Raw genomic sequence first — 14,058 nt, forward strand, 5'->3', positions numbered from 1 at the left:
TAACTTATAGCCGAGAAGAAAGATGATAATATAACGTAGCTAAAAAGACTAGCTTTCTTCAGTAGCCTAATGCTTACCGATTTAGCAAGCCTAGCAGCCTCGTTGCTAATGCTAGCCGCCATAACGTTACCAACCATACCCGACGTCAAGGAGTTGGCTGAGCAGGGGCAAGAGTATGGAGGGGCTGGCATAGTTAACTTCATAATGGGTGAGTGCTGGTTTCATTCACTTGTTTTCATTCTTTCACAGGATTGATTCACTTCTTTGGTTTATCCGATTGCTGGCCGCCGAGCCATTATGTGTCTGGGTTTGTGTAGGTTACTGATCATGGTTGTTAGGAGTCGATAGTCAGGTTGTGTGACGTGTGAGTGAGTGTGTATTTTTTCTATGGGTACATGCCATTGACTGTATGAGCGGTCTGTGCTCGTTTTTTTATTTTTATTTAATTAGATTGGAGATACTAATTAATACTGAGGGGGGGCTGGTCCCGGGGAAAATTGCCAGGGCCGATTTTTTTTCCCCAGTCCGACCCTGCCGCTCTGTAGGCTACTTCTGTCACTGCAACCTTGCACAAATTGTAATCCTGTTAAGTAACCCCCATTCTCACTGAATGTAACTGTAATCTAAGTACATCTTTTTTGCTTGTACTGTAACGGATTACAGTTACTTTTATTTTGTATCCTTTTACCGTAACTCCGTTACATGTAATCCGTTACTCCCCAACCCTGTCCATTACTTTCCCTGAATTCCCTGAATGCCCTGATGACTCGTCGCGTAGACATGGCCTCGAACACCCGGATCTGTCTGGAAATGGCTCTGTGTGACATCATGATGTTGTACTCTGACAGTTCCTGCAATGCATCGTACATAAGGCCTAAGTTGGTTACAAATGCATGAGACGACAGGCGCTTTGCCAGCCCGTTGTAACTTTCTCTTGTTGTGCTGTCACGGCTTGGATCCTGTGCTGCCTGCGTAAAATGCCTGTGGAGGGCAGGATAACTTTTCCACACTGCTTCGACAGCTCTGAGACTGGATGACACCCATCTTGTGTCCAACACCCGGCCAATTTTACACAGCTGAACGTCCAGTGCGTCTGCGCATTCTTTGAGCTCAACTCTGTTTTTGTTTGATGTGCTGTACAATGAGTACAGTTTATCCATGAACATTTTGAAATGATTGACAGCTGCCATTTCTTTCACCACGTCACCTACTGCAAGTTCCAGCCGATGCGCGGCACAGTGCCACACCACAAGGCTTGGGAAGAGACTTTGAAGTCGGACTGCCACCCCGCTCTTGCGTCCAAGCATCACTGACGCACCGTCACAGGTAAGGGCAACCAGTGTTTTTGAGAGGAAGTCCTCGTTGAAGTTTGCGCGATGTAAGGATTCCAACAGCTTGCGGACAATGCCTTCAGCGCTCAAATCATCCAGTTCGATGAGCTCAAAGAAAATGTTTTCAGGCGATTCCATCTCTGGCAACTGCACGCGTAGATACACAATCAATGCACTCTTTCTATTTAGGCTTGTGGCCTCATCCAGCATCAGTCTGATTTTTGGAGCACAAGTGACAATCTTCTCCAGCAGTTTCTTTTTCATGTCGGTAGCGATGTGCTGCTGTATGTGTGAACACGCCACGTTGGAGTGGAGAATCCTTCCCATGTTTAGGCCGTTCATCTCCTGGCAGTCTATCTCCTGTTCAAATCCGTAGGCTGGCCTATGGCGCTTAGCTTCCTTATAAGCAGTACGGAAAATTCTGGCAGTTGTTTGGACATGGTCAGATTCGTTATTTATTATAATGTTCGTCAGCGTGTCTTCTTTTGCCTTCTCAAGAATATCGGATGCCATTTCATGTGCCTTTGTACTCCCATGCTCACAGATTTTTTTTCTTAAGGCTCTTTGCTGTTTGACAATGTCAGGCGCAGACGATTTAACTGTGCCCAAAACCCATTCTTTGGCAAGCCGCATACCAGCAGATTTGTCCGGACCCAGCGATCCCACTTTTTTGCACGTAGCACACCCCAGTCCCGTTTTGCCCATAGTCAGCCATGGATAGGTTTTTTGTTTTTCCTTTAACTGTTCTTTGGTCCAAATTTCCCCACATGCTGCCTCACCTCCATCAGTAACGATGAGACCTTCCCGCTCATCATTCCCTCTGATTGGTGCACTAGCTTCGCTGTCATCCTTAGCCGTCTCACCGTTATCTCCCCGATCCTCGACAATACCGCTGACTGAGCTGCTACAATCTCCGTGACCACCACTGTCCACCTCAAGCTTAGGTCGTTTGGGATTAGATTTGAAAAACATCAACAAACTTCCTTGCTTCTTAATCTTTTGCATTTTCTCAGGCTAGAACACTACACCACCGCCGCTTTAAACTCTCTGGCTAACTGTCATGGCACGAGACGCTATATTGGTTGCCAGGGGAAACGCCATCAGAACTTAACGGAGGCGCCGCGCGCCAATATATTCCAGATATCTTTAAATTTCCCGTATTTATAATTTCAGCAGGACAGAGACGAATACAATAAAATATCTGTTTTATTATTTATTTTATTATTTGTTTTATTATTTTAATAATGGGCTGGCGATGGCGGCTGCTCCTGGTCCTGCGCTGTACTTGCCGCTGATCTCGCGCTCCATCTGTCTCTTTAACATCATTATGGCATTGTAACTGAAGTGTGCATCCTCCTTTTCCGTATTTTCAGTATCTCGTTTCATGACAGAAATCACCAACAAGACGGATATCAAAACCAGACACTGACACTAAACAAACTTTAATTTATTTGTTAAATTATTTGATTTTTGATCCGGGTGACGGCTATAAATAGCTGGCGGAGCCACCGTCAGAGGTTCCGGAGCGCGCTCCGGCTTGCTCCCCCTCAAATTAAGCCCTGCATACACGGCCCAAGAATACAACAGAAGAATAAAGTGAACGAAAAACAAAATATAATCACATCCACTCACACAACAAAATAAACATACACAAAAAGGAAACAAAAACCAAGCAGAACTTTTGACTTCATAATTGTTATTAAAATACCATAGATCACATGCTCCCACACAGGCCTATCAGTGGCAGCTAGTAATACCAGTGCAGTTGTAGGTGTTTTTCTACTTTTGGAAATGAAGCTAAAAAAACAGCTGAGGAAATAATAGAAAATAAAAAAAAATAATAAAAAAAAAGGTTAGCATGTGCAGGCCAAATGTCTTTACACCTTTTTTGCTATTAGTTTACTCAGAAATGTGAGAACATGGAGTTGTGGGACAAAGGGCCTAAGACCAATGGGCCGTGGGACCAGTGGGTCGTGGGACCAATGGGCCGTGTGAACATAGACACGCTCCCTAAAATGGGAATAGCACCAACTGTTCCAGACTTTCATCTCAAATGGTCAGTCAGGGATTTACACCAGAAAGATGCTGCCATTATCGTCAGCACTGCTGTGAGCAAGTAAATGCAGATACTTGTTCAGATTCAGTCATTCATACAGCAGACGACGCAGAGACAGAAGGACCGACATACAAAATTAAAATGATGGGACTTGATGCAATATTTGCTTCTGTAGCAGTGTGCTGATGTCAAAGGAAATTAAATTATAGCTAGCTTTGTAAAGGAAGGCACTAAAAATAATCCTACTGGCTTAGCAGAAAGCTTTTGTAAAATCTATTGTATTTAAAGCAATACTATGTAACATTTCTACCTTAAAATAACAGCTTTAAAAAAATTGTGCGGCTAGAATGAGTTTTAATATTACGCTTGAAGTTGAAAACGGTGACCTCCGTAGTCGCAAAATGCAAGAAATGCTTATTTTTAACCGAAAAATAAAAAGTTATTCAACTTCCTGTCCCGCCCCATGAAAACACATGAGAACTCGTGCACGTCTACGTGCACGCCAGATGCGCGTACACGACTCCTCATTCATCAACTCACCTGTAATTTGCGAACAATAGTCTAGATAAATAAGCGTGGGGATGAGCCTACCTTGTATCGCGAGTGCACAATCGGTGATTGACAGGCAGCAGAGCCCAGCTCGTAACCTGATTGGTTACCTTTTACCGGTCCGGTCTGCAATTTTGTAAACAAACCTGCTGGCTTTGGAGGGACCTAGCGCAGGGGTGGAGCAGCGATTTTAAATGTGGGGGTGTTACAGGGGGGGCACATGAGCGCCACATCAAGACCATAGACACGACGCTGAAGTTGGCATCAGATTCGCGAATTAAATGGATGGGCATAAAGGGCCATTTCACTGCATTTTTTGCATTTTGATCGCCCTAAACTAGATCCTGTATGGAAACTACAATAGTTACACTGCTCAAATCTGGATGGAATTATTCTAAAGAGGCTATAGATTCATTAAAACCTTGTTTGGGATTTGTGAAACCTTTTTCTGATTTGTGAAAATGCAGAACAGGGACAATTTACTGCATTTTTTTGCATTTTGATCGCCCTAAACTAGGTCCTGTATGGAAACTACAATGGTTACACTGCTCAAATCTGGATGGGATTATTCTAAAGAGGGTACAGAGTCTTTAAAACATATTTTATGATTTGTTAAAACTTTATTTGGTCATTGAAAATTCAAAAAGGTGAAATCATCTTGCTGTAAAAGTGGGGGTGTTGAAACACCCCCATCCCCCACGGGTGCGACGCCCATGACCTAGCGGGACATATAGGGGACCTAGAGAACTGTTTTTTTTTTTTTGTATTGGGGTATTTAATGCACTACTTTCAGAATCCCCGGACAGTTCCAGGCATTATGCTTGAAAAAGAGTTGCAGACTGCAGCTTTAAAGGGGCACTAGGTAGCATTTTCACCTAAAATTATAGCCTTCAGGAGTTTAACAAAGGCTAAACAAGTCAATGGTAAGCGAATGAAGCCTGTCTCGCTCCCAACAGGGGTCTGTATGCTGAAAATCCCATATGTAACTTCAGCAGGAGCGACCCGCTTCTGAAGTGTCGTGATGCGCGAGAAGAGTCGTTTGTGTTTACGGCACTTAGCTAGGTACTGTATGCTAGCTGTAGTTGTAGGCTATGTGTTCGCTTGCGTTGAAGAGCCAACACCAAGCGTTTCATATTCTGCCTTTCACAGACTGAATATGAAACGTTCGATGTTGGCACTTCCCATCTTTGTGAAATTTCTCCAAGCGTGATCTTGTTCATCTACCATAGTGATCTGCGTTTTAGATCGTAAAGAGACAGGTGATGACGGTGCTCTAATTCCTCCTGAGTTCGAGACGTAGCCTAGCTTCAGAAATACACGGACTGACCTGATTAGAATAAGAATAGCGTTTTGATCCGAACAAGAATTGTTATCTACAAATGAAAATTGATTCATTTGTGATTGTAATCGGAATAGTGTAGAGCTAGTCTGCGTTTATTGCGGCGTGTGTTGGTAGTGCCTGCGCACATCTGTCTCAGATGTAACTTTTGTAAGTGTCTGCTAATACAAAGGAATCACTCCACAAATACACCATGATAAGGGAAGAATCCCATTCAAGATCAGCAACAGTCCATCCATACATCCATTATCTGCCGCTTGTCCGGGGATCGGGTCGCGGGGGCAGCAGCCTGAGCAGAGAAACCCAGACGAGCTGTCCCCGGCCACTTCCTCCAGCAACAGTATTATAGGGCTCGGGCACACGCGTTGCATTCTGGGATATGGTCGCCATATTGGAGGCACAATCTCGTAAACAAACCCTGAGGCAAGACGGAGATCAAGGACCAAACAGTGAGAGAAAAGCATGTTAAAATCGAAGAAAGGATGTGGGATATACCGGGATACATTACAGAAGGAAGCCAGAGATCGGTACATACAGAAGATTGGCGTTATAAACGGACTGGACCCCAATGAAATACCGAGCAAGGAATGGATTGTCGACGAAGATTTACCAAGAGAGTCTGCCTAAGTTCACCCTTTCGGACATAATTGCGTATATAGTATGTGGTGTCAGTGCTTATACTTTGCAACAGTTTCAATTATAATGACACTTTACACTTTTGTCATGTACTCTACTTGTAAATAAATAATGAAACACACACACTTGGCTGTATCTCAAAGCATATTTATTTCAGACGACTTCAACTTTGCACAACACTCCTGCTCATGGTGGTCAGAGTACAACATACAGACACGATCTTGTCAAAGAATGTTTTGTCTTCACCTTCGCATGGCAAAACTATGTTGATAGGTACTTTTGCTGACAAAAAGGTGTATTGTTTCTGACAGTTCCAATCGCCCTTTCCATGTGAATTTGGAGATGGGCAATTTTCCTTGTATTTTCCACATTAAATTAAGATTAAGATCAGATTTATTGTCATGTATACATGCATACACACGAAATTTGTCCTCCGCTTTTAACCCATTGAGACATCCCTTGCTTCCAACTGACAGTGTCCTCTTGTGAAGGCGGGGATCTTTACCTCAGCACACAAAAGTCTGTAACTTACCAGAATGAAAATGCAGAGAATACACTCTCATCGACACCGGGATTGAGTGGAAAGTTATGCTTGGTCGTCTTACAGCAGCGATCCATGCTAGTCGACGACGCTTTGTTATCTCGGACACTTGGTCTCCGTTGGTGTGCCACCAAGCAGGAAACCGGTAAAAAGATAAACCATTTACGATTTCCCCCCCATTCCTGTCACGGCTTACGCTATTGCACCCCACGACACAGCAACGTGCGACCATAGTGGCAAAGACAATAAGTAAAATAGATAAACCAACGAAGAAAGTTCCGAGACCAGGGGGGAGTACGTCTGCGCGCAGTGGAAAACAATGTAAACAAAACAGTTCTGAGCCTCCAGTATGGCCGCCGCTCACGTAGTGACGTCACGTGCCCGAGCCCTATAGCATATTATCCTGAGTTCTCTCTACAGAAAATCTCTGATTATAGTATCTTACGTGGGCAGTCTACACTTGTGAATCAGATGACCTAACTGCACTGACTAAATAACACAACGGCAGCATTCGCCACGATGGTTAGTTAGTGGGTGTGTACAGGTGGGCATTTTTACGACAGTGTAGAATTTCAGTTTGACCAATAGAGATCGCTATACTGCCGCTAAACTACCTTGTATCCCTTTAAGAAAGGCTAAGTACATTTTGACTTAAACGTGTTTCCACCATATTTCAATAAATGCGTGAATCTCTATTTCAGTTGATCAGATTCATTGATTTGTTGTTAATTTGTTGTTGACAACAGCCAATAAACCTAAAGAAGAACAAGAAGAACTTGGTTAAATGAAAGGACGTGAATTCATTGTACAGACTCCCTTTCGCTCCACCGCCGAGACCCGAGTCTGACCAGCAGGGTGCAGCGCACTTCCTTCATCATGCAGAGGAAACGAGCGGAAACAGTAGAAGAAGAGTCGGCTCCTGAAACAAATTGAATGAACTCGCTGTGCTGAGCAATTAGGTTATTTTTTTATTTCAAGCGATTTGTTTTGCGGCGGCTGAAGGTTACAGTTTGGCGTGATAATGTCCGGCATACCTCCAGACACATGGCAGCCGTCCACTGTGGCTTTGGAGACGACGTAAGTACTCATTAAAACACTGGGTGCTAACTATGCTAACTCTCAGGTAGATTAAGTGAGGGATTTGGCCTGTGTGGTGCCGTGCTTGTGTAGGTTTATAAATGGTTTTAGTTTCTTTGTAACGTGGTCAAAAATTACCTCACCACGATGGGTTCAGTAAAAATTACAGATACCGTGCAATTGCAGGATGGGGAATGTTGTGGTGGAGCTGTTCTGGAATCATGCACCGAAAACCTGCAAGAACTTTGCAGAGCTCGCCAGAAGAGGCTACTACAACAACACAAAGTTTCACCGAATTATCAAAGATTTCATGGTGCAGGGTGGAGATCCTACAGGAACAGGTGGGTTCATCACGCAAAGCACATCTGACCGTGCAGTTTTTAGTTGTAGACAGTGGTTACACACGTGTGTGGGTGAATTTGAGTTCACAGAGATAAACCCATTCACACACACCCTGTTAGCTTTTGCGTGATCATGAGGGGGAAAAAAAACGTCAATCTGTAAATATAAACACTTTGCTGATTTCTGTTTTGCTCCACTACGCTTGTGTTTTTTCTTCAGCACTTCAAATAAAGAAAATCATTTTCAATCATGTTTTATCTCTTAACAACTGCCTTTTAAGTGTAATATGATGAACAGAATTTCCGTCTCTCACATAATGCTCTGTTACAGTAGGACTGTGCCATTTTTGTACCTTGTGTAGCGCTCTTATCTTCACCAAACCTTTTACATAGTTGATTTGAGCACCAGTAAAACTACTGGTGTTGAGAGCTCAGAGACCTTTTGAGTCGATTAAAATAGATTTTTTTTTTGGGGTGCTTGTCTTTTAAGCATTAGACAATATAGGTACCTTACTGACTGCTGCTTTCTGCAGGGACAAATTCCCCTGTTGCAGGTGGCCAGATAAGACCTTTATTACAACTTTACACACATTCAGTCTGAAAAGAAGGTTGTTGGTTTTTTTTTTTTGTTTTTTAATTGGCCATTTTTTGAACAGCCATTTTAAAATGGCACCAGTAATAGATTTGGTATGTTTTACAGTCCCGTAAGACAAACGACATACAGTGATATTTAAGACAGTTGTGTGAGGCAACAGCTGGAGTGAGTGTTGCACAGAGCCACACAGTAGAGGCTGTTCTAGCAGCTTGACACTGCCAGGTTTTGTAATGGCACTGTAAAAAAAAATTTTTGTCGTAGCACCTGCTGTTTGGCCTGCCACCAGTCTCATACATGTACGTGTAAAATACATTTTTTTTTATGTCACAAGACCGCTGTACTCATAATAAGACAAGTGCCTTGTCTCTTGTTCAGTTGCCTCACCTAAATCTGCTCTGTGTGGCCTTTGCTTTCCCAACAGGTCGAGGTGGTGCCTCCATATATGGCAAACAGTTTGAAGATGAACTGAACCCAGAGCTTAAATTCACAGGTAATCACAGTGGAAAAAAATATAAGTCGATCAGAATATGACAGTTATGGAGAAAAAAATATCTCTACATACGGATATATATTTTTATTTTCACATGGAAATTTATTCTCTTGTTGCTTTGCCTGAAACCTCCCGTCAGTTCAAATCCAATTTAAATAGAAGGAATGTTTTGCTGATCAACATCTGTATGATATCGTAATGGTAAGGGATTTATATCGGACGGTAAGAAAAGGTTTTTATCTGTGTGTCTCCTAGGTGCCGGAATTCTGGCAATGGCCAATGCTGGACCAGACACCAATGGCAGTCAGTTCTTCCTCACTCTCGGACCCACTCAGTGGTTAGATGGAAAGCACAGTATTTTTGGAAGAGTGTACCAGGGGATGGGAGTGTTTAACCGGATTGGCATGGTGGAGACAAACTCTCAAGATCGTCCAGTTGATGATATCAAAATTATCAGAGCAACTGTATCTAATTAGAAAAAAAGAAAACATCATTGTATTGGTTTTGTTTTTACTCTGTTACTTTTTTAAATAAATAAATGATAAATGCCTAAATGTCAAGAATTTGTTCTTTGTTTTTATTTTATTTTTATATTCCTGTAGTTTAACTCAGCCAGGCTATGGGAATTGACAACCCTCTCAATTATCGGCTGTACCTTTAACAGCTGTAGGTCAAGAGGATGAGCGGTCGTCTGCAAGTCGACATGACCTCGTGTCCTTGGGCGAGACATTGAATTCCAAGTTGCCCAGATGCAGTTATCTGTGTTTGAATGTGGCCAGCAGAGGGGAAAAAAGCATTGCCTATCCTGTAGCACTGTATGGTGCGGTATAAATGTGTGTGAATGTGATTTTGAGAGGACAACAAGACCAGTGAAGCACTCCATAAACGCAGTCCATTTATCATGTAAGTATTTGAACTTGTTCATTTTGAAGACAAGGCAAAGTGAACATTAATGTTGAAGGTGCCGTGAGTTTAACACTGGAAGGAACAAAAGTAAAAGAAAAATAGTTTGTGCTCATCCTCGCTGAACTCAAAAGTATGAGGGAGTGAATGAATAGAAAGCAAATTCTATTATTTATTGACGCATATCGGTATGAAAGTAAATGAAAACTAGGGTTTTAACCTACATATTCATCCAAGCTACAAGTCCGAAGTGTGAGACGATCTCGCCTCTTACTTTAAACGGAAGTGAACAATTTAAAAAAATAAAAAAAATAATTGAATAAACAACACGAAGCAAAATGTCGAAATTTTATTTTTTTTTTTGTACAAAGATTCATACAGATACACAATGAACAAGTTGTATTACCTCTTAATATTTTATTAAACAAACTTTATCTATAAAGTAGTCATAGAAAACACAATTTACCCAAAAATATAGTGCGCTATAAAAATGTGTTTAAAGTTCACGTAGCTTAACACTCATCAACTATGAAAATGCATATTTATTTAGCAGTTATGTTGTACAAATTGTCAAAGAATAGCTAAGTCAAAGCACCACATCTCAGAAGTTCCTCTTTGTAACGTAGGTAGTTAAGTAGTAGAGTACTCTGATGAATTGGCTGGCCTTAGTTGGTTATTGGTAAATTTGACATCAGAACACTTAAAACAGTAAGCTGCTGCTTAGGCCTAGTCTATTATGGAAACAGGAGACAGATGACAGACTGAAAGAAGGTATGTTGTACTAAAACTGGAATCAAGAGAATCTTATGTTGCCCAGTAAACAAGCAACATACCCTTGCTTTGTGTTTTTGTAACACTGCTTAGGTTTCTTGTGTTTTCTTTTGGTCAGCAAACACCTGAACACTTGGGTCATTGCAAGACCCACACAAGTCATTTCTCTCAAAATAGATTGTACAGGCACTGAAAGCTTTGTCCCATGCAAGGATCATGCAGCAGACTTATCTACTAACTCACTTTGCATCTTACCTTTGATATGGTGATTTATTAGAGACCATGCACGTATTGGACATCTTGCTCTATATAAGGCATGTGAAACATGAAAGACAGTCCCATCTAATCTATTTGAATGTCATATTTTAACATGAATAATGGGAGGTGAGCTGATGTAACTCCCTGCTTTGGATGTTGTTGTTTTTTTTGTTTTTTTTTACAGTTTCCTAAGTAGCTGCTGGCAGAAAAATGTTTCCATATTTGGCTTACCAGCTTGCTGAATTTATTCGCCACCAATCAGTCTTGCTAACAGAAAACTGTGTAAAAAACCCTGCTAGTTATCCCCACTTTTGGTTTCATTTGGTATGAACTAAAGATCATTAGTAGCATCATATTTTTTTCAGTGCTGTACTTCTCAGCAGTTCTTCCTCTATACACACAATACCTGCTTGGTGTTTTATCAAAGCCTATTTAGAATATATAAAAAGGAAATTAGTCTTTAACCACATGTTATTTCTGCCATTCTAAAGACAATTATTACAAAACTTCTACTTTAGAAGTGGCATACCAGACTCAGATAATTTCACCAACAAATATAAGTAAATTAACATGAAAGAACCTACTCTACATACTAAAAAGGAGGTGGAAAAAAGCTGTGTTTAAAGCCATAGTAAGCAGTGATTGCCGTTTACAGTTTGTAAACACATTTAATGTTGGCCCATACCTTGATGAAGGTAGCCATCTGCTACCTGCAGTTAGCCATTTTTTCTAACATAGACAGACAGATGTGCTGCGCTCCCAGATGCTAACAACACATAGGCTGTGGAGATCATGCTGCATGTCATCAAATGCTAATTGGTTGAAAGTCGGCTCCAGCCTGATAGAGCTTGGAGGAACCAAATCCAAAAAAACCTGAACAAACTTCAACACAAGACTATGGCAAGATGCTACTTTGCCAGATTTCTGAAATTTTGCTGTCCACTTCCTGTTATGATTAAGTAGCTTGACTCTATCATGTAAAGATGTTTGATGCAGAGCAAGCAGACGCAGTTAAGCGAGACATGACAATGAAACCTGATTTCATAGTCCGTGTTTCTATAGAGTCGTCACATCTTTTTTGTTTGTTTTTTTGGGGGGTTTTTTCTTCACATCTTACGTTCTGTTATTGGCTGTGCACCCACTCCCCAAGGGCTGCAGCCTAAATAGGAAGAAAAAAAGAAAATGAAAGCAGAGGGAAGAGTCTGCAGAAAGATGCACCCATATATAATATAAGTCTGATTAATAAGGGGATTTTTAGTAAGGATTACTGTTCTATGAGTCATTCCTTTGTTTTTAAGGAGAAAATTAGCATTTCATAGAGTATGGTCATTTTGTCCATGACTGCAGGCATGCAGTGAAGCCTCGATGCTTGCCATTTCCTTGGCCATTCCTGGAAGGTCATCTGCAGCCTGGGAGCTTGCCTTGATACGCTGGGGAAAATATTATTATAGTCAAATAATGGCTCCTGTAGCAGGTAAACAACAAAACATAGGTCCCAACTAAGTTAAATATTTTAAAAGGTTTACGTTTCAAGTTTACTACTGACCTGCCAGAGAGTCCCTTTTTCTTTGGCCACTTTGAAGATCATGTTGAGTGGGATCATGGACAGCGAAGACATGGCCAGAAACCAGCCAAAACAGTAAGCCCACCATGGATACACATAAGTGTTGTTGAACCTCAATGGGGTGTATCTCAGGAGCAAAAATACAAGGGTCCCCTTTAAGGGCAAACAAAGCATGAATTATATATAGAGTGGAATCAAAGCGAAAAATTATTTACATAAATGTAAATAATTATGTCAAACACTTACACTGCACATTAGTGGGGTGATGTACAGCCAGCAGTACTTGAACACAGACAGAGGCCTGTAACCAATCATATCCTCAATGTTGTCAAGGAAGCGTCCAGCTCCTACAAGAGACACTTGTTTTACTAAAGTGAAGCTGTGTAAAATTTACTTTAAAAAAAAGAAAAACCTTAGCCAACAATTTCATCATTCTGGATTTGAATTTTTTTTTTAATGATTTTAAGCTGCATTGTGCAGTGGGTGTGCAGACACCAGCAAATGACAGCTGGTTTTAGAATCATGGAAAGCAGCGGAAGGACAGGAGGCAAGAGGAAGGCAAAATAGTAGGCTAAATATTTGGATGCATTGTGATGGGCAGGGCACTCCAGTGGCACCAGAGTACAATTTTCAAAAGTCTATGATCATTCCAATAAAGGCTTCTTTAATGCAGCAGAAGCAGAATTTCAGTGATATGAATGGTATTATCAATTTGTCAAGGCAAAGTTGCTTTGTTTAAACCTGCAGAAATGACTGTTGTATCTGTCGAAAAAGCAGGAAATGCATAAAAGATATCATGATCTTTTTTTAAATTAGAGTAATAAAAAAAGATAAACTCAGAGTTGTGGTTCTATCCTCATAGATGGCTGTGGTCACCATGTTCCAGTTCTCCAAAACATTATGTACCACATGAGGAGGAAGATTCAGAGGAGTTCATATAAAGGGGAATGATGAACGCAAAGTAGTTCTTTTTGGGACCGTGAACGTAGTTCCGAATGTTAAATTGTGAACTCTTAACATTAATTTATCTTGTTTTTTCATTGTGTTTTAATCTGGTTAAATTTTAAATTGTGCAAACTGAACTTTGAACCATTTCTTGTGAAGTGTGAACTTGCACAGTACAAATGCTTAGTTAATTAGGAAGAAAATCCCCGCCAGCACCCAGCTCATTTTTCACCTGGTAGTTGTACAAACTTTGATCAGAGACAGCTGGGATTAAAGCGCTGCCTCCACATTTCATCGGAGTTTCTTCTGATGTGCACATGCTACATCAGCACAAAATGTTGCGTGCATGGCGGCAAGAAAAGCGAGCCAGTGGAATGTACGTTGGACAATTGAACAATTTCGTTAATTTAGCTCACAGCTTGAAGGTAACTAAAATAATTTATATCTACAGTAGTGCATTTGTGATTTCACCCTAAACAGCTTGGTTTTGTTCAGCGAACTACACTCTGTTGGCCCCATTGGTGCGGTTCATTTAAGTTGTTATGAGATCTGTCAATCTGCAACCTAAATGGACACACCCATAGCATCTCAGAGAATAAAACACTCCTCATCAATTGAAAATAAAAATGTTTGGTTTATTTTGCTCTGTGCTAACATTTTAA

General features: G+C 41.1%; 2 protein-coding genes across 4 annotated transcripts in view; one reads left to right on the forward strand and one right to left on the reverse strand.

Annotated features, from left to right (window-relative positions):
- The first annotated feature begins 7,340 nt into the window (after window positions 1–7,340).
- ppil1 (peptidylprolyl isomerase (cyclophilin)-like 1) lies at window positions 7,341–9,512 on the forward strand. The gene is made up of 4 exons (XM_075462161.1): window positions 7,341–7,529; window positions 7,716–7,870; window positions 8,887–8,955; window positions 9,211–9,512. The coding sequence occupies exons 1-4, from the start codon at window positions 7,474–7,476 to the stop codon at window positions 9,429–9,431; spliced, it is 501 nt and encodes a 166-aa protein (XP_075318276.1). The 5' UTR covers window positions 7,341–7,473; the 3' UTR covers window positions 9,432–9,512.
- A 757-nt stretch (window positions 9,513–10,269) lies between these two features.
- Window positions 10,270–14,058, reverse strand: part of LOC142377238 (sodium- and chloride-dependent GABA transporter 2-like) — a 30,871-nt gene continuing 27,082 nt past the window's right edge. For all 3 annotated transcript variants that reach the window (XM_075461150.1, XM_075461151.1, XM_075461152.1), the window contains exons 12-14: window positions 12,698–12,798; window positions 12,434–12,604; window positions 10,270–12,317 (exon numbers count right to left, since the gene is read on the reverse strand). In XM_075461150.1, coding sequence (XP_075317265.1) covers window positions 12,201–12,317; window positions 12,434–12,604; window positions 12,698–12,798 — 389 coding nt within the window. In that variant the 3' untranslated portion in view covers window positions 10,270–12,200. The remainder of the gene's footprint in view (window positions 12,318–12,433; window positions 12,605–12,697; window positions 12,799–14,058) is intronic.

The sequence above is a fragment of the Odontesthes bonariensis genome, chromosome 3 (assembly GCF_027942865.1).
Source record: "Odontesthes bonariensis isolate fOdoBon6 chromosome 3, fOdoBon6.hap1, whole genome shotgun sequence".
Classification (NCBI taxonomy): domain Eukaryota; kingdom Metazoa; phylum Chordata; class Actinopteri; order Atheriniformes; family Atherinopsidae; genus Odontesthes; species Odontesthes bonariensis.